This window comes from Ursus americanus, chromosome 2 (genome assembly GCF_024610735.1).
Source record: "Ursus americanus isolate L20-20 chromosome 2, mUrsAme1.1.p, whole genome shotgun sequence".
Lineage (NCBI taxonomy): Eukaryota > Metazoa > Chordata > Mammalia > Carnivora > Ursidae > Ursus > Ursus americanus.
In genome coordinates this window covers 8,700,978-8,721,586 of record NC_142128.1, presented here as the reverse complement: position 1 = coordinate 8,721,586, position 20,609 = coordinate 8,700,978, and the positions used below count along the sequence as shown (strand labels likewise).

The following is a 20,609-nucleotide window of genomic DNA, read 5'->3' as shown; positions in this document are numbered from 1 at the left end:
CGTGTGTGTGTATATGTGTGTGTGTGGGGGGCACAGACATCCGGGGCTGCAGAGAGGGTTCAGCAGGTTCTAAACTGGGCCTAGCGAGGCATCTCGGCTCAGTCCTGTGCCCCTCGCCCTGCTGGCCCCCACCCACAACTCTGTGGACCCTGACTCGCCACCTTCTGGAGGCATGGGAGTCGAGACTGAGCCTTCTGTGGGTTGGCTGCACTCCCTGGGGAAGTGGCCCATGCAGTGGGCTTGCTGGACCCGGGCTTTGTAGGGAACTCAGCCCTCCTTTAGACCTGGGGGCCTGGGAAGTCCTCCTCCCGGGCCGCAGAGGCAGGTGGGCCCCCCGAGGGATTGGCAGACCTTGTCCACGCAGTGGTGTCGGGTGCTTTGCACACCTGACTCCTAGAAGCCTCTAGGTTGAAGTGCCTGCAGGTTGAAAATAAAAGACAGACATCCTTTCCTGGACAGGGGCCTCAGTGGGTAACAGTTACAAAACAGAATGTCTGGGAGCTTCTCAGGAGTGTCACTAGGCTGTGGGAGGGATTCCGTGGTCCTGACCCCAGAGCCACAGGTACCTGGGATGGAGAAGTTGCCCCCAAAGGACCAGAGCCTCTGTGGCTCCTCACCGGGAGGGTCTGGGGACCTTCAAGCTGACCCAATTCAGATGGGGGCGGTTGGCGCCCAGCCACCCGCGGGGCTGTCCCTTGCTGTGTTTCTAGAAAAGGATAGCTCTGCTGGGGAAGGGAAGGGAAGCGGCAGCCAGAGACGCTCCGTTCTCTCGGGGCCCCACTTGGAGGGAGCCGCCCAGCATGTCCGGGTCCGAGCACCCTGCCTGCCCATTCCAGAGCAGTCACCCCCTCGCCTGGGAAGCCTGTTAAGACACGATGTCGGTGACCAGCAATTCGAAAGAGGCAGGAGGGGCCTCAGGAGAGGCGGTCTGCCCTCCAGGAGGCAGCACACACCGCGGAAGAGCCAGGGGCTCCCGCCCGACACCTCCGTCCACGGCGCTCCGCCAAGAGCAGAGAGGGCGCGTCACAGAGGCACTGATTTATTCGGTTCAATCCCGGGCAACTGTGTGAAAAACCCGCACACAGGACAGGGGTGATGTTCACTGTATGTGATCTCCAGTGTCATGCATAATGAATTAATCAGCGCGAGACAGGTAACTGCTGCTGCTGAGCCTTGATGCGCTCAGACTCACAAGCTCTGAGCCTCACCAGACTTTCCTAGAAGACACGAGAATACACTCTGCCCTTGCAGTTTCTAAAATAGAAACACTTGGGTTTGGAAACTTCTGGTCTGGTACTAAAGGGAGACCGTGTTCCACTTTGGAGAGGGCCTCAGCGACTCTGGCCGCTCAGATCGTGAGCCCCGGGAAGGCCCCGCGCGGAGGAAAGTAGGGCAAGCCCTCGCTGGCTCCGCGGTGGCCTGCGCGGTGCCTCACCCCGAGCGGCCGGACGCCTGGAACGCTCACAATCAGGTTAAACCTCCACAAACTGCCTTTCCGGCTCATCGTCGGCCTCCCCCCAGCCCAGCCCGCCCCGCTGAGTTGTCTGCAGCTCCGAATAGCAGCCGATCCTCCACCTCCCCCAAAGCTATGGGGCTACCCTGAGATTCCCCACAGACCGCCAGGCCCCAGACCCATGGTCCTCTCTGTTCCCACAGAAACTCAGCTTGCCCCATGCTGCTGGGAGCTGGGAGAACACTCTAGAAGAAAGAGAACAAGAACTACACTCTTCTAATCAGCGTTAAAAACACGGGATGTGGCATCTTTGCTACCCGTGCAGCACGGTCACGGGTCACCCAGTGTCTAGCCCGAGGCAGCCAGGCCAGCAGCTCTGCCTGCGGAACGGGCATTAACCACCAGCCCCCGGCTGGCACTGGGGGTGCTTTCCAGTCTGGGGAGCTTGACACGTCTGGCGCACTTGGGGCAGGGACACCAGATGGCCCAGGAAAGTGAGGCCAGGACGGCCCCTTTCCCAAGGCTTAGGCTAGAGGAAGGGCCTGCTGCCCACTCCCAGCCGTGGGGAGGAGCCAGCCTGTCCCGTCCCGGCTAGGACACACAGTGGCTGTCTTACAGTGACTCGGACACAAAGCAAATACATACGAAGCCAAACAAGCCTTTTCAACAAGGCTCCAGGAGAGCACAGACACGCGCCAGAGAGCAAGCAACGACAGATGTCTGCAGACAGCCAGGACTGCGCCCCGTGGAAGACGCCAGGCTCTCGTCTGGCTCCATGGAACCCAATGTCCGGGCTCCCATAATGTCCCGACACCACGGCGACTCCTGGCACGGCTCCCGCACAGCCCCTTGGCATTTTGGTTATGTGTTAAGGTGTACGTGCTCAACAGTGTGTCACACCGCCCGCAGCCGCAGCCAGGCCAGGCCAGCCAGGATTTCTCGGCACGGGCAACCCAGACCCACAGAGAGTAAGCTGTCCACAGAAACGCCATCAGAGCATGACGTCCGATGACGGCGGAAACAAGAAAGGCTCCCTCTCCAGGCTGCTGCTGGCCGATGTGGTAAACATGGGTTTTAAAAGCAGCTCGGGGTGCGGGATGCTCACCCCAGGCTGAACCGTAGTACGTTATGTGTGCGGCCCAAGAACACGGGCTCCGGTCTAGTGAAAACATCCGAACCCACATGGCACACGGCCACGGAAATGCGTGAGCTGGGCCCCTGCGTGCGGCCGAGAGGACTGGGGGTCTCGCCCTCCCTGCAGCTGCTGCCCCACATCATTAAAAGCAGATCTTGCATCGCGCCAGGTCAGGCCAACGGGCCTTGTCTAGACAGAAGGTCCCCTAGGCCGCGCCCTCCCGCCTCCTGGGGTCACGGGCAGCAGGGAGACGGGAAGCACGAGCTGCTGTCTGGGCCAGTAGCTTTGGCGGCCATAGCCTGGTGGAGCAGCCGACGTGGGCTCAGAGGCTATTCTGTAGCCCAAAGATCGAGGGCTCTGCACTGTGGGCCCTTTCCCCACCCTGGTGGATTTGCTGGGTCAGCGTGACCGGGGCTCCAGGCTGACTGGGAAGAGCGCACTTGAGCCCAGGGTGCCCCAGAGTACACCCCCTCTCCCCACCTCACACGGGAGGCCCACACACGTGCCTCCCCAGCCCCGTCAGGCCACCATCGGAAGTCTTCCCCAGGGCCGGACCAATCCGAAGCCCGGCTGGGCACCCTCCGCGCCTGCTAAGCAGACCTGGGACCCCCGGCTCCTGCTTCTTCCCTGTCAGCCCGGCCACCTAATCGCTCCAAGGCAGGGGAGGGAAGCACCGGGCCAAGCTGTGGGCCTGCACCTGGTCTAATCGCAGCAGGGCAGCACTGTGAGACCCCCCTCAGGGGTCACGGGGCGATCCCTTCTCTGAAAGCCTCAGCCCTCCCCCTCTCTCCCCGCCCCCCCGTCCCCCCCCCCCCGGGCTGCTGGGTCCCCATCGCGGAGATTGCCCGTGACACCTGGGTGCCGCCTGGAGCCCCATCTCCTGCCGCAGGAAGTCCCCGGGCCCCACAAGGCAGGCTTTTTTTGCTCTAAGCTCGTAGCAACAGAGTCTCTCTTTTTACTACAGATCTCCATTTGCTGCGGGAGGCCCACCCAGCCAGGTGTTCCGGCGTGAAGGCGGGTACGACTGCGGTCCGAGCCGCGTGCCGGCGTCAGGGCGCCGCGCGCTCACACCACCTGCAGGCTGCGCTCGTGCCCGTCCAGCTGCACCTTGAGCTTGTGCAGCTCCTCGATCTCGCGGTTGTGCCGCTCGGTTTTGTGGCGCACCAGGGAGCGGTAGAAGTGGATGGTGAAGACCACGAAGATGAGGCCCACGGGCACCATGATGATGGTGGACACGAGGGCGGCCTGCCAGCCCGTGTGGCCGCCGGGGCCGGGCGGGGGGCCGGGCTGGCGGCGCGCGTCCACGGGCAGGAACTTGATCCAGCAGAGCAGCACCACCTCGGCCAGGAAGAGCAGGATGCCCAGCACGGTGGAGAAGCCCCAGGCCAGCTCGATGTAGGGGTGCATGCGCTCGTGCGGCGACTCGCTGATGGAGTTGAGGTTGTGGATGTTGCTCACGGCCTCCACGTTGGGCAGGATGCACGTGCTGATGAGCAGGGCGAACAGGTGCACGGCCACGAGCACCGTGGTGCAGGCGCTGAAGGCGATGAGCAGCGGCCGGGGGTACTGGTACTGCGTCTCCAGCTGCACCTCCACCATGGCCACCTGCGAGGCAGAGCAGGCGAGGCTGGGCCGGTGCGGGGCAGGGGGCGCCCGCCTCGCCCTTCAGCGTCTCCTGTTTTCCGAGGAGCTAAGAACATCTCGCTGAGCAGGGATCTCGAAGGTGCAGGAGAGATTAAAGCGCAGGGTGGGGAAAGGTGGGGCTCACCCCCTGGGGGGCCTTCCGGCACGAACGCAGGGGGTTCCTGGGGGTACCGGGCTTTGAGGGGCCACACTTCCCAGGACCCCATGGCTTGGCTTAGCCACCAAACAAATGCTGTTTTTCAAACGATAAAAAACCGGGACGCCTGAGTGGCTCAGTCGGTTGAGCGTCTGCCTTCGGCTCGGGTCATGATCCCGGGGTCCTGGGACTGAGCCCCATATCAGGCTCCCTGCTCAGTGGGGAGCCTGCTTCTCCCTCTGCTGCTCCCCCTGCTTGTGCTCTCTCTCTGTCAAATAAGTAAATAAAATCTATAAAATACTTTAAAAAGAAATAAAAAACTAACCTTTCAAAGGGTAACAGGAGAAAAGTAGTAAGAGGGGCTCCTGGCGGCCCCCAGACTCAGAGCCGCACACCCAGACAGCCTCACACGGACTGCAGGGTGCATGTGGCAGTGGAGACCAGACGCCCCAGGGAGAAGCCCGCATCTCCAAGGCCAGGCATGGTGACAGGAATGAGGGCAGAGGTGAGGGGAGGCTGTGGGGAGGGGGCCAGGCTGGGCAAAGAGCTGAGTCATCACCCACAGTCACAAGGAGACGAGGCCTATAGGTAAGGCCTGAAATGGATAAATCTAGGAACAGCAGTCTGGAGAAGTTATTCAGAAAGGAGGGGCCTGCAGTCACTGCTGCGGGTGGGGGGTGAGGGCTGCTTAGCGGCCTCCCGGGGCTCCTTCCGTTGTAAACCGGGAGCATGTATTAACTTTGATAAAATAAAAACTGTTTTTATCTTTTTTTAACTAAAAATATTTTTTTAACTCATGCCCCTGAGATCAAGAGTCACGTGCTCTACTGACTGGGCCAGCCAGGTGCCCCCAAAACTAGTTTTAAATAAAAGAAAAAGGGGCGCCTAGTTTGGTTTTGGCTCAGGTGGTGATCTCAGGGTCGTGAGATCGAGCCCCGTATCCGGGCTCCACACTGAGGGGAGTCTGCTTGAGATTCCCCTTCTCCCTCCACTCTTCCCCTCAACTCATGTGCGCATGTGTGCGTTCTCTCTCTCTCTCAAATCAATCAATCAATCTTCAAAAAGGAAAGAAAAGGAAAGGAAAAGATCCACAGAGGGAACCAGAAGCCCCAGCCTATCTCCGTGGCAGTGAACGTCTATAGACAGCAAGGCAGGACCTGCTCAGCACAAGTCCTAAAGGGCATTCAAACTACAGATTAGGAAACATGCTCCTGCCTTGCTTCCCCCAGGGTAGGCCCAGTCCACGGAGAATGGCTCCCTCCATGGCCTGGCACCTGCCCCCGGCCCCCCTCCCCGGCACTGTGGACTTCTCCCAGGGGATGGTTTAGTTCAGGCCCGGCAAGGACTCCGGAGCTCACCAAGGGCCTTCTCCCGGGTACCCAGAGGTAAGAAACCAGACAGTCAAGGAAAGGGGAGGGAAAGCAGAAAGAAGTCAGAGGAAGGTTTTTCTACCCACTGTGTTTGCTTCCTAGATCTAAGCCATCCCGTTTTTAAAATTTGACAATAAAGATTTCATAACTTCTAGCAACTACCACCTCCTAGAGCGAGGCTCATCCTCTCAGCAGAAACAGAACATTCAGTAGGTAAAAAGAAGATATGGCAGTCCTAGTGGACCACAGCTGAACAGAAACTCAGCAGTGACCACTGCTCCATATAGACAGTCGCCATACCACAAGAGTTGAGGGATGGTCTTTTCTCAGTGCCCCTGTGGCCTGGACAGACTCTTGTTACCACAAAGGACGTGGTTCAACAAAAGGAGGTTGTAAACCACAGAGGATGTTGAGGTGAGAAACAAAGATAAGTAAAAGGCCTATAGTAGGAAAGCAGTTTTGTCCAGCCTTCACGGGAGAAAAGGCCAAAAGGCCTTTTTTCAATGTGTTTATGCAAAGATTTTATGAGGGGGCCTCGGATCACTGGTTCTGTGTGTTTGCAGAGATAAACACGAAGAAACAGGCTCAGGGCTGGGCAAAAGTGCTTGCTGTCGGACAAAAGAACAGCTTTGCAATTCTAATTAGGGGATACAGAACTCGAAGGGAGAGACTCCACCTAGCAAACTGTCTGTTTTCATTTTTGCCTGTCCCTGCCCCTCGCTCGGCCACGGTGTCTGCGGCTGACACACCACCTGATGATCTGTGTGTCTGCGTTCTCCGCGCTGAGCCACTGTCCAAATGATGACCTGGTCTACCGGCGGCGCGTGTGGGTGCGCTGCTGCTGTCCCCAGCCCTGGTCCTTGCGCCACGCTGTCTACTGCTTTCCAGTTTCCCCCCATTACAGCTGAATCTCCAGCGCGTATTAGGCTGTGGCAGCCTCCCTGAGAGGAACCTTCTAGAAGGGAAGGTGAGGGCACGTACGGCTGCTGAAATGTATCCCAGACTGCGTAAGGGAGCACGTGCTGGTAGAGGAGACACTCCGTAAATGCTAAGAAAGGAATAATTCCTGGCAAGGGTGACCGCCATCACCAAGCTAGGGACGGACAGCACTCTGTGGGACACATCGGGCCCTCCCATGCCTGTCCCTCTGTGGTCACTATTTTCATTCTAAGACCATTTCCTACCCTGCAGGCTGCCACTTGGCCTCACACTGGTCCTCTAGAATCCACTCCTTGTTTTGTAACCCGATGAACAGGGCCTGTTTTCCAATTTTAAGTGAGTAGTTTTGGAGGTTTCGATGTGGGTGAGCCCTTTCGTGGGCTGGGAAAACAGTGACGCGTCTCTAAGTCTGCAGATCCAAGTATTTGATCCAAGTATTTGGAAGGCCACGGTCTAAACAGACAGCTGCAGACAGGAAGTGACCTCTGAGACCCGGGCCCTACACGCAAAGGAAACCTGGCGGACTGCATCAGCTCACGCGATACTCCCCACGGTTTGTCTTCCAGAGTCACAAATGTAATAATCAGAGCAGGCCAGACACACACACTGCAATCCTATAATTCTGTGGTAGAGAAAACAAGCTCTCATTTTCATAGTGACGTATATACTTCTCACACATATTCCTTCAAATTAAGCTTGAGAAAACATTCTGTCTTTTGCGTGTCATGGAAACCACGGGACAAAAATCACTATAAGCCAAGGTTGTGCACCGTATGACTGTACCCTTTTGAAGCTATGTTAAAAATAAGTAAATCAGGGGCGCCAGGATGGCTCAGTCAGTTAAGCAGGTACCTTCAGCTCAGGTCATGTTCCTGGGGTCCTGGGATCAAGCCCCGCGTCAGGCTCCCTGCCCACTGGGGAGCCTGCTTCTCCCTCTCCCTCTGTTGCTCCCCCCCCCCGCTTGTGCTCTCTCTCTCTCAAGTAAAATAAGTCTTTGAAAAAAAAATAAGTAAATCAATACCATGCAACACCTAAATAAAGCCTTTGCTTTATTTTTTTTTTTTTAAGATTTTATTTATTTATTTGACAGAGAGAGACAGCCAGCGAGAGAGGGAACACAAGCAGGGGGAGTGGGAGAGGAAGAAGCAGGCTCCCAGCGGAGAAGCCTGATGTGGGGCTCGATCCCGTAATGCCGGGATCACGCCCTGAGCCGAAGGCAGACGCTCAACCGCTGTGCCACCCAGGCGCCCCAAGCCTTTGCTTTAAACTACAGACCTAAACCCCAACTTATTGCCTCTAAGCTTGGTGACCTCTGCCACGCCCTGACTACACAGGCTCTTGGTTTTCCAAGGGTGGCCCATACCAACGAGCGAGCAGACCCCTGCCACAGGAGTGGCCAGGGTGGCTCACTCTGACAGTTTATTTTCTATACTACCAATCTGACAACGGAGGCTCTGGGCTTTGGAAAAATAACCACTGTTTTTTTACATTAAAGAAAAAAGTTGGGGCGCCTGAGCGGCTCAGTCGGTTAGATGTCTGCCTTCGGCTCAGGTCATGATCCTGGGGTCCTGGGATCAAGCCCCATGTTGGGCTCCCTGTTCAGCAGGGAGCCTGCTTCTCCCTCTCCCTCTGCTGCTACCCCTGCTTGTACTCTCCCTTTTTCTCTCTCACAAATAAATAAAATCTTTTTTTAAATTAAAAAAATAACGAAAAAAATTATTTCCACCCAATAGGACTTCTGAGCATACAATAGAGAATGAGGGGCGGTCACTCTCAATTCTGGCATCTTCACCCTCCGAGATAATTCCCTGAAGGGATGTGGGTCAGGGGCCTTGGAGTCAACTGGTGACATGGCCCTTCTTAGGGCATGGGATTCTGCCCCGAGATCGACTTTTGTCCTGGGGCAGAAGGAAAGCTGCAGCCTGGCAGCCAGGAGTCAGGCCAGAGGCTCTGTTTCATCACCAAGAGGCCACATCTTGGGGCGGGGGGGGGGGGGGGGCATCTGCATCCCGAACTGGGTTAAACTGAGCAAATACCAATCATTCCCACAGACCCGCTCAAATCCTTCAGATTTCCATTCTTGGGTGGTGGCCGGGCTGGGGCAGACATAGGTACTTTCCCCCATGTACACTGAAGCTGTTTCAATTGCTCTCGACTTCCCTGCCAGGTAACTGCTTTGTGGGAATGTCAAAAGGGGGCTTTCTGTGGTCTCCGGGACTTGGGGACTCCCTTGGGTCCCCCAGACAACCCCTCCGGTTGACAAAGCAGGCAACTGGGAGGAGCTGAGACATGAGGAGACTTCCTAAGGGTCCGTCCTGACTGCCAGCAGGGCCCAGAGGGAGTGCTTTGCTCCCTGAAGCTCCCTGAAGGATCTCAGAGCAGAAGCCCACTTTGCAGGCTGCGGGCCTCGCCACACGTCTGCACTCACCATGGCGAAGCCGGAGAGAAGGGCAGAGGTCCGGCTGGAGGCCTTCAGCTTGGCTCTGCTCAGGTACAGCTTCCTCCAGGACAGGGCCTGCACGGAGTGGTGGTTGGAGGTGACCAGCTCCAGGTAGCTGCGGCGGACCCAGTCTCGGTAATCCATGCCCTTGTGGCCCGGTTCAGAGCAGGCGGGAGTGGAGGGGTCCACAGGCACGTTGAGCTCGGCACTCATGGTGGGAGCCAGACTGGGGGCAGGAGAGAGAGACTCTCAGGCATCCCAGAGGATTCCTGAGACCTGGAAAAGCCAGAAGCCGGGCAAGTTAACTTTCGATGGGACCTGCTGTATATACCCTACACCAGGGGTAGTATTGAGTGTGGGGACCTGATCCCTGCACAGGATCGTGGGGACCCTCTGCTGGAGAGAAGGGTCAGGAGTGCATTTCCAGGACCCCCCCTTCCCCTCGCCAGTGTCCATCGTGCCTCCACAAAGCTAAAGGTCCAGCCTTCCATCCCTACATCAGAAAGGCTCTAAGCAACGGTGGATTGCGGGTGAATGGAATTCTAGGGTTAGCCAAAACACCTAAGGAATCTTCCAATTTCTTCCTATCTTCAGGAAATAGGGAGCTACAGCACGTACAGGACCAGCATGTAAAGATCCTAGGACCTAGTCGCTAAGCCTAGATTCGATCCTACTGTGTGATCCCTGTGCATCTTCCAGTGGGGACACCCCCACCCTTACAGGGCTTGGAAACAAAATAACGGACCCGAAGACTCAAAACCGCTTTTCAAAGCCCAGGCGCCAACCATGAAAAACACATTTCCAAGTAGGGGCTCATTTCTCAAATCCAACTTGAATTTTAATCGGCGCAGTTCACCCCCAGAAATACTTGGTTTCTGTAACTAAATAAAAGACACATCCAGGGTCCCATGGAAACCATGAGCAAAAGGAAAAACTGAATCCACCGACACGGGCACCTTTCACAGAGCAGTGGAGGCCAGAGGCATCTGCAGTCATCCCAGGTAGATACCTGGTTTGATAATAACACGGCATGAAGATCAGAAAGGCCAATCTGTCAAGATTTGTGAATTTAAACCCAAATCTCCACTAATCCAAATAGGGGATTGGCGGTCTCATGCGGCCCAAGGGGCCGGCCCGTGCAGCAGCACGCCGGGCTCGGCTCTAATTAATCTGTAGGGCAGACTTCAAGGGCACAGGCACCTCACAGCTCGCTTGGCATCAGATATTAACTTGTACGTTCAGGCCCGCATAGGACCCACCGAAAGCCTACTTAAGGCTATTAAGAACAGATCAGTGTTTCTAGGTCCCAGGGAGCATAGCTGGGGGGGGGGCTGTTTACCAGGGTCAGCGGCTGCGGGAACGTGCCAAATTCGATCAAGCCACGTTAATCTCTGAAAGGGTTCTATGGGAAGGTCCTGGGGGTGGGGAAGAGCTCTCTCTTTTGGGGTGCCTTCCTCTTTGTTCTCTGCCAGGCTGCAGAAGTGTAGCTTTTACTGGCCAATAGGACCCTGGGGAACAGTTCTGTGCTCTTCTATGTCTGCCAGGGGATACCAATTACTAGGTCATTTCTAGGAACGTCGACGCGGGAGCCGTGGTCACCCTGCCCCCCACCCACGTCTGCAGCCAGAGGCACTGCTTTGAGCACTTCCATCACTGGAACGTCCCTTCCTGCGGGGAGAATCCAGAGAAACGCTGTTCACTAACTAACCCATCCCTGAACTCCAAATAATTGAGAACGGCATCATCTGGAAATTCACTTTTCCTCTCTTCTTCTCCCACACGTCACAGAAGTGAGCCGACAGGTATGAGGACAGCATAGGGCCATGTGGATGGGTGACAGGCACAACCTTTGCCCTCTCAGGGTATCCGTCCTCTAAACTCCATCCAACAGATGCTTACTGGGCTCTACGGTCAGGCTGCGTTTGGTACTTAGGCATCAAAGATGGAAGTGGTGAGGATCCTGTGAGTTCCTTCAAGGAACTCTGCCCAGTGGGGGAGCAGCATTAGCGGGGGATTCTCACCCGGTGAGCTAAATGCTGCTTTAGTGGAGGGGGTGTGAGGGCCAAGGGAGCAGAGGAGGGGCTGGCTGCCTCAGCCTCGGGAAGGGAGAAGATCCCTGTTGGGGAGCAAGAACATAAGTAGTAAAGGCAGCACTAGCGAAGAGGGACCCTTCCTGGAGAGGAGACACTGCCCGCAGGGCAGGGTTCTGAGAGGCAAGGGGACGTGGCAGGAAGGCTGGCTGCAGCAGGGGTCACGGAAATGTGGGGGGAAGGCAGGATATGGGATGTGTGTGGAGCCAGAGGCAGCCCCGGCAGCAGGAATGCGCTGGACCCTCTGGAGGCGCCGGGCTGCAGGGGCTTTGAAGGAACCGGGGTCAGGCTGCTCTGGGTGTCCACTGAAACGGCTGGCCGACTGGGAGGGGCAGCAAGGACTGGGAGCCTCCAAAGGGGTAAAGGCAGAGTGTGGGGTGAAGAAGCAGGAAGCCCAGGGCCCATCAGTGGTTATGGGCTCAAGTTGGAGAGGAGATGGAGGGCTTTGGGGGCAGTGAGGTCAGACACTGGCCTCTGGGCAGTGCCTAGGCAGTCTCAGCCCTGCACATGTCCTCAGAGCAGCAGGGAATGGAAGGAAGGGAGGGCTGTGCATCTGCTTGGAGCCTGGGTCTTGAGGCAGGCCTGTGGGTCCCGGAGATAGAGAGGCCACTTCCTGCTGAGGGAGCAGCGCGGACGGATTCACATGCATTCTAACGGTCCCAGCCCCAGTGTCCTACCTTGTGCCAGGCCTCCTCCCCCTACCCTGGGGAGAGGCAGAGTCTGGTCTACACACTCCCGGATGGGGTAGGGGGTGGGGTGGGGAGGGGCAAGATGGAACCGGACATCTCTGTCAGGTGGCAGACGCTCCAAGAGGTGCTCTCTTGGCTAAACTTTGCAGGGGATTTTTGTTTTTTATATATAAGGGGCAGTCACAGAAAAAAGCTCTTGTAGAATAACCGTGACTCTCTAAAGATGAGCTATTCTCCTTGGCAGGCCTGTCTGAAACATTTCCACGGGGTAGGTTTGGGGTTTGCCTGTCTTAACTTCCTTTAAACATCTGGGGCATGAGCAATGGCGAGTCTGTTTCTGACTCGGTCTTTGTCACACCCGCAGTGTGGGGGGGTGCACAGCCCCCACAGGGGTCTCCCAGAGGCATCCACCTGCATTTGTCCCTTCCCTAGGGAAGCTTCAGTTGCCGCAGGATCCGCACTCCGTCCCCCGTCCCCAACCTCCGAGCCTTCTCAGCGCTGCACCCCGCCCAAGGATCTCATGGGGTTGGGGCCACCTGGCCACCCTCCAACCCCGCAGCCACCCCATCCCAAGCTTGCCCAGGAGAAAATCCATCCCCTCCCCCCATCGAGTATCCCAGTGCAATTCCGGTCGGTCCCCCAGCAGGGCGGGGTACCCCGACACACACCCCGCCAACCCCCCACGGCGAGCACTCACCAAGCTGCTCTGCCTGTCCACCCGGCTGCGCTCCGGCTCGGGCTTGCGGCAGGCGGCGTGGCCGTGTTGCCCTGGGGCCCCGTGGCCCGGCCGGGGCGCTGAGCACGGCCCCCTCCCTCCTTCCTTGCGTCCCGCCAGGTTCCCCCCCCGGCCCCGCCCCCGCCGGCTGCCCCGCCCCCGCGGGCCACCGCAGCCGCTGCCAAGGCAACGGCGCGCCGCCGTCACGTGGTTGGCCCGTGGGGGCGCTACGGGCCACGTGACCTGACAGGACGGGAGGGGAGGGGAGGGAAAGGAAAGGAAAGGGAGGGGCGGGACTCGCTGCCCCTCTTGGGGGACCCCCGCGGTGTGGGCCCGCTGGTCAGGACCACACGGGCCGGAAGCCTGGGAGCGGAAACCGGCAAAAGGTGCGCATCTCTCCCGTTCCCCGGGCGCGCCGTGGGCCACAGTGAACACGGTTGGTGCGGCGGCGAAGGGGGCCGGAAGCCTGGGCATCCCTCGCTCTCACCGCGCCCTGCCTTATCCCCCAGCCGTGCGGGCAAACGATGCGGCTGCCCTTTATCTGGTCTGGGTCTGGACAACAGGTCCAGGGCAGGGTGAGCCCTGCTTGGCCCGTGTGTGGGTCTGAGGACCCAAAGAAAGCACGGAGTCCCCAGGGTGACCCCCAAAGGATGCCCAGGACTAGCCATGGGCCTTGTGGATGGGTGGGGAAAGGCCAGGAGGGCACGCCCTGCGGGGAGAGGGAACAGGTATCCCATTGTCAGGCCACAGGGCCGGCGGGGTGAGGTGGCTGGAGTGGGGAAAAGGGCTCCGTTTGGGAAGGGTTCCGGCAGCCACACCCGTTTGCCAGGGTGGACCGTGGCGCTGTGCAGAGCGCACAGGAGCTGGTCAGGTGGTCACCAGGACTGTAGCCGTCCCCTCCGCCCACAGGCCCAGCGAGACACGCGGGGTCCTAACCCTGGTGCAGCTCGCTTGATCCCTGATGAACGTCCCCTGAGCTGTTCTACTGAGCTATTCAAACAGGAACATTCTTTTCAGGAAGTGCATACGAATAATCAACTAAGAGGCTAGATGGGTTCCTATCAAGCCCTGTGCCAGAAGGCCCCTCACAGTCCTTCCTGCGTGCCCTACATAGGATTTTTCCATCTGTCACAACACTATCCGACAGTGACACATTTATCCAAATGAAAGAAAAATTCCACTCATGTCAACCAGTCCAAGTTTTCTGACAACTGTAAGAAGGGAGGTGAACGGATGTCAGGCCAAATCCATTTATCTCTCAAGATGTATTTTAGAGGCCGTTGCTGAGAGCCAGAATGACACCTTTTAATTCAGGAAGACACTTAAAAACAGACCACAGTCTAGGAAAATCCCAGGGTCTGATTACTGACCCTCCGCCCAACACACACGCACACACATTACAGATGGCTATAGGAAAGCGATTGTTTGAATTTCAGGGGGGCAGAACCCTCAAAAACCAACTGCTCTTTATAAAATGATCTGGAAAACAGGAAGGAACACTTTCTAAACTAGAGTCATTGCATCATAGATGACCATTTTTTCCACAACAGAATCACTTGCTTAATTTTTCACCCTTGGAGTCTGACTGCACATCCTTTCGAAAGCTTCCGGTGCCAGTGAGTGCTGCCTCCACCCGCAAGCACACTTACCCAGCATGCCCAGACAGAAGCAAAATCTAAGTCATCATCACCAGTGCTTTTTGGAGCCAGTTTCCTAACCAAACACAGAAAATGGCTTTCTCCCCCCACCCCCCAGAAGATTAAGGAAGGCGCCAGCACCATGCTGAACGGAGAGGAACAGTTAGAATACTAATAGTTGGAGGGACTCTCAGGTGCACAACTACACAGAGGAAGAGGGTCCGGGCAAGGCGCATGGCTGCCAGCTACCCAGCTGGCATGTCTGGGTGATAGTTTGGGCTGTGATTTCCTGAGTAGTTTGGCCACGGCAAGTTGCTCCTTCTCCTCAGGCCTCAGTTTGAAAAAGACCAGTTCTCCGTGGCCCATCCCAGGGGCCAATCACGTTCTGGTCTTCCCCATCAATGCCCACCCTCATTCAGTGAAGACCGCGGCCCCTGCTTTCCTCTTCCCTGGTTCTTCTCATCCGCATGGCTGCTCAGCTGCTCTGGACAATGTATCCAGTCCCCTGACAGTTCTGTCCCCTTGGCCATTGACTCCTATGGCTAGTCCTTGTCACTACCCTTTAGATCTTCAATTCGCACCTCCCAGGCTGCCTCCTAGCCTGTGCTGAGACCAGCCCCCCCCATGCCTCTCTTCCCAATCAGCCTGACCCCTTCCGACCTCTCCTGCCACCGCCTTCCCCCACTTTACGCCACACTTCTCAAGAGAGCTGTCATCGCCACTTCCTTCCCAGCCCTCTGCAGCCCGCTGCCGCTGTGATGCTAACTCCAGGACAGAGTTCAGCTGTGCCTTCCTCCCATCTAGAAACAACTCTCTTTCTTGTTCTGGTGCCCTCACTTCTTTTTTAACCTGTGCAGTCTCCCCCTCTGCTGTCTGTCCCCTAGATGTGGGTGTTTCCCCACTTCCCTTCCAATGGGTCCCACCCACTCCCCTTGTTTCAAGGAGACTGTTGACTCCAAATGGTCACCTCCAGCCCAGATCACCCCCAGCCTGGTAGGGTGCGTCCCAAGGCCCCCCTCGCCACACTCACAGCTGAATTCCTCATCTTTCCTCACCTGCCTGCCCTACCTCCTGGGTCACCTTTCTCAAGGAGTTCTACCAGCCACCCCGCCGGTGACATTACAGATCTGTCATTCCTGATTCCTCCTGTCCCCATCCAGTCCTGTGAACTCTCCCGTTTCTCCCTGGTCCCACTGGTCTCACGCTAATTCAGGCCCTCACCTCTGCTCTGCATTCCTGCAAGAGCCTTCCACCTGTCCCCTTTCCATTTAGTTTCCACACTGCAAAGTGGCAAAATTCCTGTCTCTCTAACCCCCTCCAGCCCTTCAGTTCTCCCTGCGGCGTTAGATCAAGACCAATCCCCTTTACTAGTTACTCAGGCCATGACAGGGCATCTGCTACTAATCCCTACTCAGCTTGCTTTCTTAAAACTGCTGTGAGCTACCCAGCTCAGCTCAGCCCTGCCCGCATCCCGGAGGCCTGGGTCACATGCCACGCTGCACCCTGTGCTACGCGCCACCGCACTGACCTTTCTCTTGTCTGTGTCTCTTATCAGATCTGGAGCTCCTTCAAGCCAAGGCCTGCACCCTGCTCACCATCACCCCCACTGCTGAGCCAAGGACACTTAGGAATCCTTCTGATTAAGCTTTTGGTCCTTAATCGGTCCATGGTCAAACAAACATTTGCTCTATTCTGTGGAATAAGAAAACTGAAAACTGCCTCAGGACCTGCCCCGCGGTGTTGTCTTCACAGAAATATATTAAGATATGGCAAATTGTAGCTCACTTTAGTCACGTGTGCGCCAGCGAGGAGACATAAATGAGCTTCCACAGGGGAGGAGAAGGCGCACCTGTTTCCAGCGCCGCCGCCGAAGTTAACAGTGCTCTCCCCGCTCTCCTTCCAGGCAGCCTGGAGACCGAGTTATATTCCTATTTCTGAAAGTTGACAATACATCACTCCTCTAACTCAACTGAGTAATTGGCTTTTTCCAAAAAGATACATGTCAAAACAGGAAAGGAAACTTGAACTAGTACCAGTCCTCGACAGGTTCCAAACCAGTGTTTCTGAAGGTACCGGGGCGCCTGCGGCAGAAGCTGCCGGGGGCCTGTCTGAAATGCCTGAGCTGCGAGGAGTCGGCCTCCGGGACGCGGCCCGGCAGTCTGGACGTCTGAGGCGAGCTCTGCTGCCGTGGGGGCATCACGTCCGCCGTCTCCAGCACACACGGCTAACTGCGCCATCTGCTCAGGCTCCTCCTGGACAGAGGCCGTTTTCCAGGTCAGAACAACTTCCCTGCTCGCTTTCAGGCACTGAGATTTGCTCAGTCACAAAACTGGACATCACTGAGCACCTGTGATGTCCCAGGCCCTGTGCTGGCCCTAGAGGTACAGCAAAGAACAGGACAGGCAGGTCCTCGCTCTGGTGGCGCTCAGAGTTGAGTGGGGGATGTGAGGGATGCTGGTGTGGCAGGGTGCTGACCAGTAAACAAAAGATGGGTGCCAGGAAGACAGGGAAACAGAACAGGGTGGGTGGAAAGCCGAGGCCCAACAGCACAGCAAGAGGCAGAGCAGGAGTGAGGGGAGTGGGACACGGACCTGGGCTGAGGCGAAGGCTCCAATGGGAAGCTGAAGCCGCAAACTCAGACTTCAGTGAGGGTGGTATTTAAAGCCATGGGTCAGATAAGATCTCCTGGGGCCTGAGTGTTGACCATAAAAGGCAGTGTACGGGGTCACCCTAACATTTAGGATTTGAGCAGAGAAGCAAGGCAGGGCGAGGCAGAAAGAAAGGCAGGAGGCAGTACTGTCAGGGATGCTAAGGGTGTCGGCTTCTAAATAATACAGGTGCCCCCAGGGGCTGGATGTGGCAACACTGAAGGCTTTCAGTGGGATGATGGGGATGAAAACTTGGGCGAGGTGGAAGCAAACACAGAGAACTCTCTGGAAGTTGGGCTGAGAAGGGAGGAGATAAATGGGGTGGTGGTTTGCAGGAGAGCCTGGAGCCGGGGCTTTGCTCTGCTGTCGCACATGGAGCTGCTTGCTGGGGGGGCAGGGGGTGCGCACCTGGCACTGTACCTGGAGGGCAGGCAGGTCCGGTGGATGAAGAGGTGGGGCATGAGGACTCAGCCTGAACCTCTGCTCTCTTTCTGGTCTGGGAGCCACTTACCCGCTAAGGGGGAGAGGGCCGAGAAAGGACATGTAAAGGCACCTTTTAGATGGTGGGAGATGAACACAGTAGGGAAGACCTAAGGATAGGTGGGGAGTGCTGGTTCCCTCCCATGTGACTTCTCTGGTCCTACATTCAAAGTGGGACTGAGGAGTCCAGCTCCCGATCCCCCAGGTGAGATAAAGTACTGTTCGCACAGACGATACACCAGCAGTGAGGTACAATCCTTGCTTTAGGAAACGCTGCTCTCCAGAAGGCCAGGCTTGCTCACTCGCGTTCCCTCCCTCTCCAAACACGTGCACAACTGGTTCTTATGATTCATGGTAGTCATGTTCTGTAAAGTCACTGTGAGCGCTGACTGCTGATTAGTGAATACTGAACCACTGCTGCTTGGGGAAACGGTATTTCTGTGACCCCCCCCCACCCCGTCACATCAACCGATCGACACATAACCTTGTTTTATGTGTATTGTTTACAAACACGTTCGTAGGGGGCGCCTGGCTGGCTCAGTCAGAGGAGCATGTGACTTTTTAAAGTTTATTTTATTTTATGGGGGGAAGGGGACAGGCAGAGGGAGAGGGAGACTCTCAAACAGCCTCCGTGCCAGGGGCTCGATCCCACGACCCTGAGATCACGACCTGAGCGGAAATCAAGAGTCAGATGCTTAACCGACTGACTGAGCCACCCAGGTGCCCTGAGCGTGCTATTCTTGATCTGGGGGTTGTGAGTTCAAGCCCCATGTTGGGCATAAAGATTACTTAAAAATAAAATCTTAAAAAATAAAAAAACCCCCAAAATAAAAACACGTCGACGAACTGGCAGCCAGCGGCACTGTAACTCACGCCTGAACGAAGCTCATCTAAGGCACACCCGGCCTTCTTGCGTTTAGGACACTAGACAGTACTGTGAGTACTATGCTTCGGGGCCATTTTAAAATGGCAATATCATCAAGGAAAAGCAAAAAATGCAAAAAAACCTGCCATGAAATAGACAAGTTTGAGCTGAACAGGAAGGCAGGGAACTGCCTTGTTTGAACTCAGCTGGAAACACTGCATTAGGCAGCTCGCATTTTTCACCACTCTGTGCATGTCTGCAGGTGACCGCAAAAGCACCGCAAGTACTCATCCTGGGGTTACCAAGTGTTAGCGAACAGGTGAATTCACGAACACGGAACTGTGAACAGTAAAGGGCAACTATATTTAAAACTATTAGATATGTTGTTACATGTGCGCGCGCACCAGGAGCTTACTGAAGGAGCGGGCTTCAGCCTACAGCTCTGGCACCAGAAGAGAGGCACCGGGCCTCCCCGCCCAGCAGGTCTGGGCCACACACAGCTTCTCCCCAGAGCAGCACAGCACTTCGGTGCAGGGGCCGGAATGGTGGATTCTGGGAGTCACATTGCTGGGGTTCAAATGCTAGCTAGCTCTGTCCCTTACTTGCTGGGTGACCCTGGCAAGTCTCCAGACCTGTTTATAAATCTCATTTGGTAAACCTATAAGGGACATCTAATCCAAGGACAGAGTATTCTACTGCAAGTAACTGGCACAGAGCTGTCCCATGAAGTGCTCAACAGAAGCGTGGGGAGTGAGTGAATGAGGTAAATCAGAATTCTTACACGTGAGGTTTCCTGAGACAACCAAGTTATGCACACCTTTGTGGATCAAGTCCTGATTTTCCCCACACATAAGCCAATTAACGAGGGCATTACTGAATGATTCCTCCCCATCATGGCTTTCATTTTTTGGGGGGAAGGGGGTCTCTCCGTACCTCCCACTCCCTTCTCAACGATGACACCTAACTGTTCCCTTTTCTCAAACAACAAAACCCTGAAGACCGTCGTTCAACCTAAGGTATTGATAGCCCCTTAAAAACTGCCAGAATTGCTAGACATTTCCACCTAAGCATCCTCTTCTGAAACCTAGTAAAGGTGTAGAACATAAACCTCCAGCCTGGCATCCTGTTACCTGTTCCGGCATCCGCCCCGCTGTCCAACACACTTCTGCGTGGTGTGTCAGGAAGCTCTTGGCCAGATGCACCAGAGGGAGCATCAGAACCGAGATACCCAGGGGGCACATGGGTGGTTCAGTCGGTGCAGTAAGCTTCTGACTTTGGCTCGGGTCACGACCTCGGGGGTCCTGGGATTGCGCCCACACTGGGATCTACGCTCAGGGCCAAGTCTGCTTATCCCTCTCCCTCTGCCATTCGTGTTCTCTCTCTCTCTCTCTCAAATAAAATGTTTTAAAAAAAGAACTGGAATACCTAGGTCTTCAGGCTCCAAGTTCTAGCACAGTCGACAGCCTGCAGGGCAAGAGAACACCCACGAGACGCAGGCTGCAGATTCAAAGCAAGAGTTGTGACACACATCTTGCGGGGAGATAAGGGAACCAACAACACAAAGACAGAACAAATAATAAACACAAAACTAACCAGCCAGTCCCTGAAGAGAGAAACACAGGTTCCAAAATGTACAGCCACGGAGCGCGCTAATTTATTAGGGCTGATTTTCCATTTCAGCTTCGTGGGAAAGAAAAATTCCCGTGGCTTGAATTGCTTAAAGGACAGAAGTGATCACAGATGTCACCTGGCTGAAGGTGGGGCCAGGAAAATCCATACTGCAAAAAGGAAAAACAAGATGCTTCTTAGTTTCCCTTAGCTCAAAACCACTATTTCCTTAATTCTATCGAACTCCATAAAAGGCACAAAATATACTTAGAAACTTGGAACTGGAGATAACCCCAAAAGTGAGCAAAGGCTCTAATTCAAACCATCTCTGTCTCTCCTGCTGGCCTGAGAGGCTGCCCCTGGTTCTCTCGCACTTTGTTTAGCTCCCCCTTTACCAGAGGACGAAAATGCAGTTTTGGCCAATTCACTCCCTCCCTTTGGGTTGGGCCAGGACTGCCCATATTCTGCTCTGCTCCAGTCCAGCTTCGATTCTCTACCTGCTTATTTTTCTAGTCTTTGTTTTTCTCAAAAGCACTCTTCATGCACCAAGTTGCCCTTCGTGGGGCTTGGCCCCATGGCCGAGCCCCACATCTCCCCTTGCACATACTTGGCGCTTCCCAATTCACACTTGGGGACTGGGGGCTACTGGGCCGCAGCATGTATTATGGGGTACAGTCTGCCCCTCAGCGGGAGGAAGTGGGGCTCCTGCACTGTGCAGTGCAGCCTGGCCCCAGAGCCAGGGCCATTTCCTTCAGCAAGC

The 20,609-nt window shown here is 55.9% G+C and overlaps 1 protein-coding gene across 4 annotated transcripts; it reads right to left on the bottom strand.

Moving 5' to 3' along the window:
* Window positions 1–1,023: 1,023 nt before the first annotated feature.
* On the bottom strand, window positions 1,024–20,544 carry ORAI2 (ORAI calcium release-activated calcium modulator 2). 4 transcript variants are annotated; one of them, XM_045773777.2, is made up of 3 exons: window positions 19,835–20,544; window positions 9,106–9,393; window positions 1,024–4,193 (listed from the first exon to the last, which is right to left on the bottom strand). In XM_045773777.2, exons 2-3 carry the CDS (start codon window positions 9,328–9,330, stop codon window positions 3,654–3,656), a joined length of 765 nt encoding a protein of 254 aa, XP_045629733.1. In that variant the 5' UTR covers window positions 9,331–9,393; window positions 19,835–20,544; the 3' UTR covers window positions 1,024–3,653. The 4 variants fall into 4 exon arrangements, with proteins under 4 accessions (XP_045629733.1, XP_045629734.1, XP_045629732.1 ...); XM_045773778.2 differs by having other exon boundaries at window positions 9,106–9,343; XM_045773776.2 differs by lacking the exon at window positions 19,835–20,544 and adding an exon at window positions 12,594–12,732.
* Window positions 20,545–20,609: the final 65 nt, after the last annotated feature.

What these genes read in the sequence shown, in the direction of transcription:
- ORAI2 (XM_045773777.2), bottom strand. Translation starts at nt 9,330, where the DNA reads ATGAGTGCCGAGCTCAACGTGCCTGTGGACCCCTCCACTCCCGCCTGC. An exon ending in TTCTCTCCGGCTTCGCCATG is followed by an intron (nt 4,194 to 9,105) that starts GTGAGTGCAGAC and finishes TCTGCCTCGCAG; the next exon opens with GTGGCCATGGTGGAGGTGCA.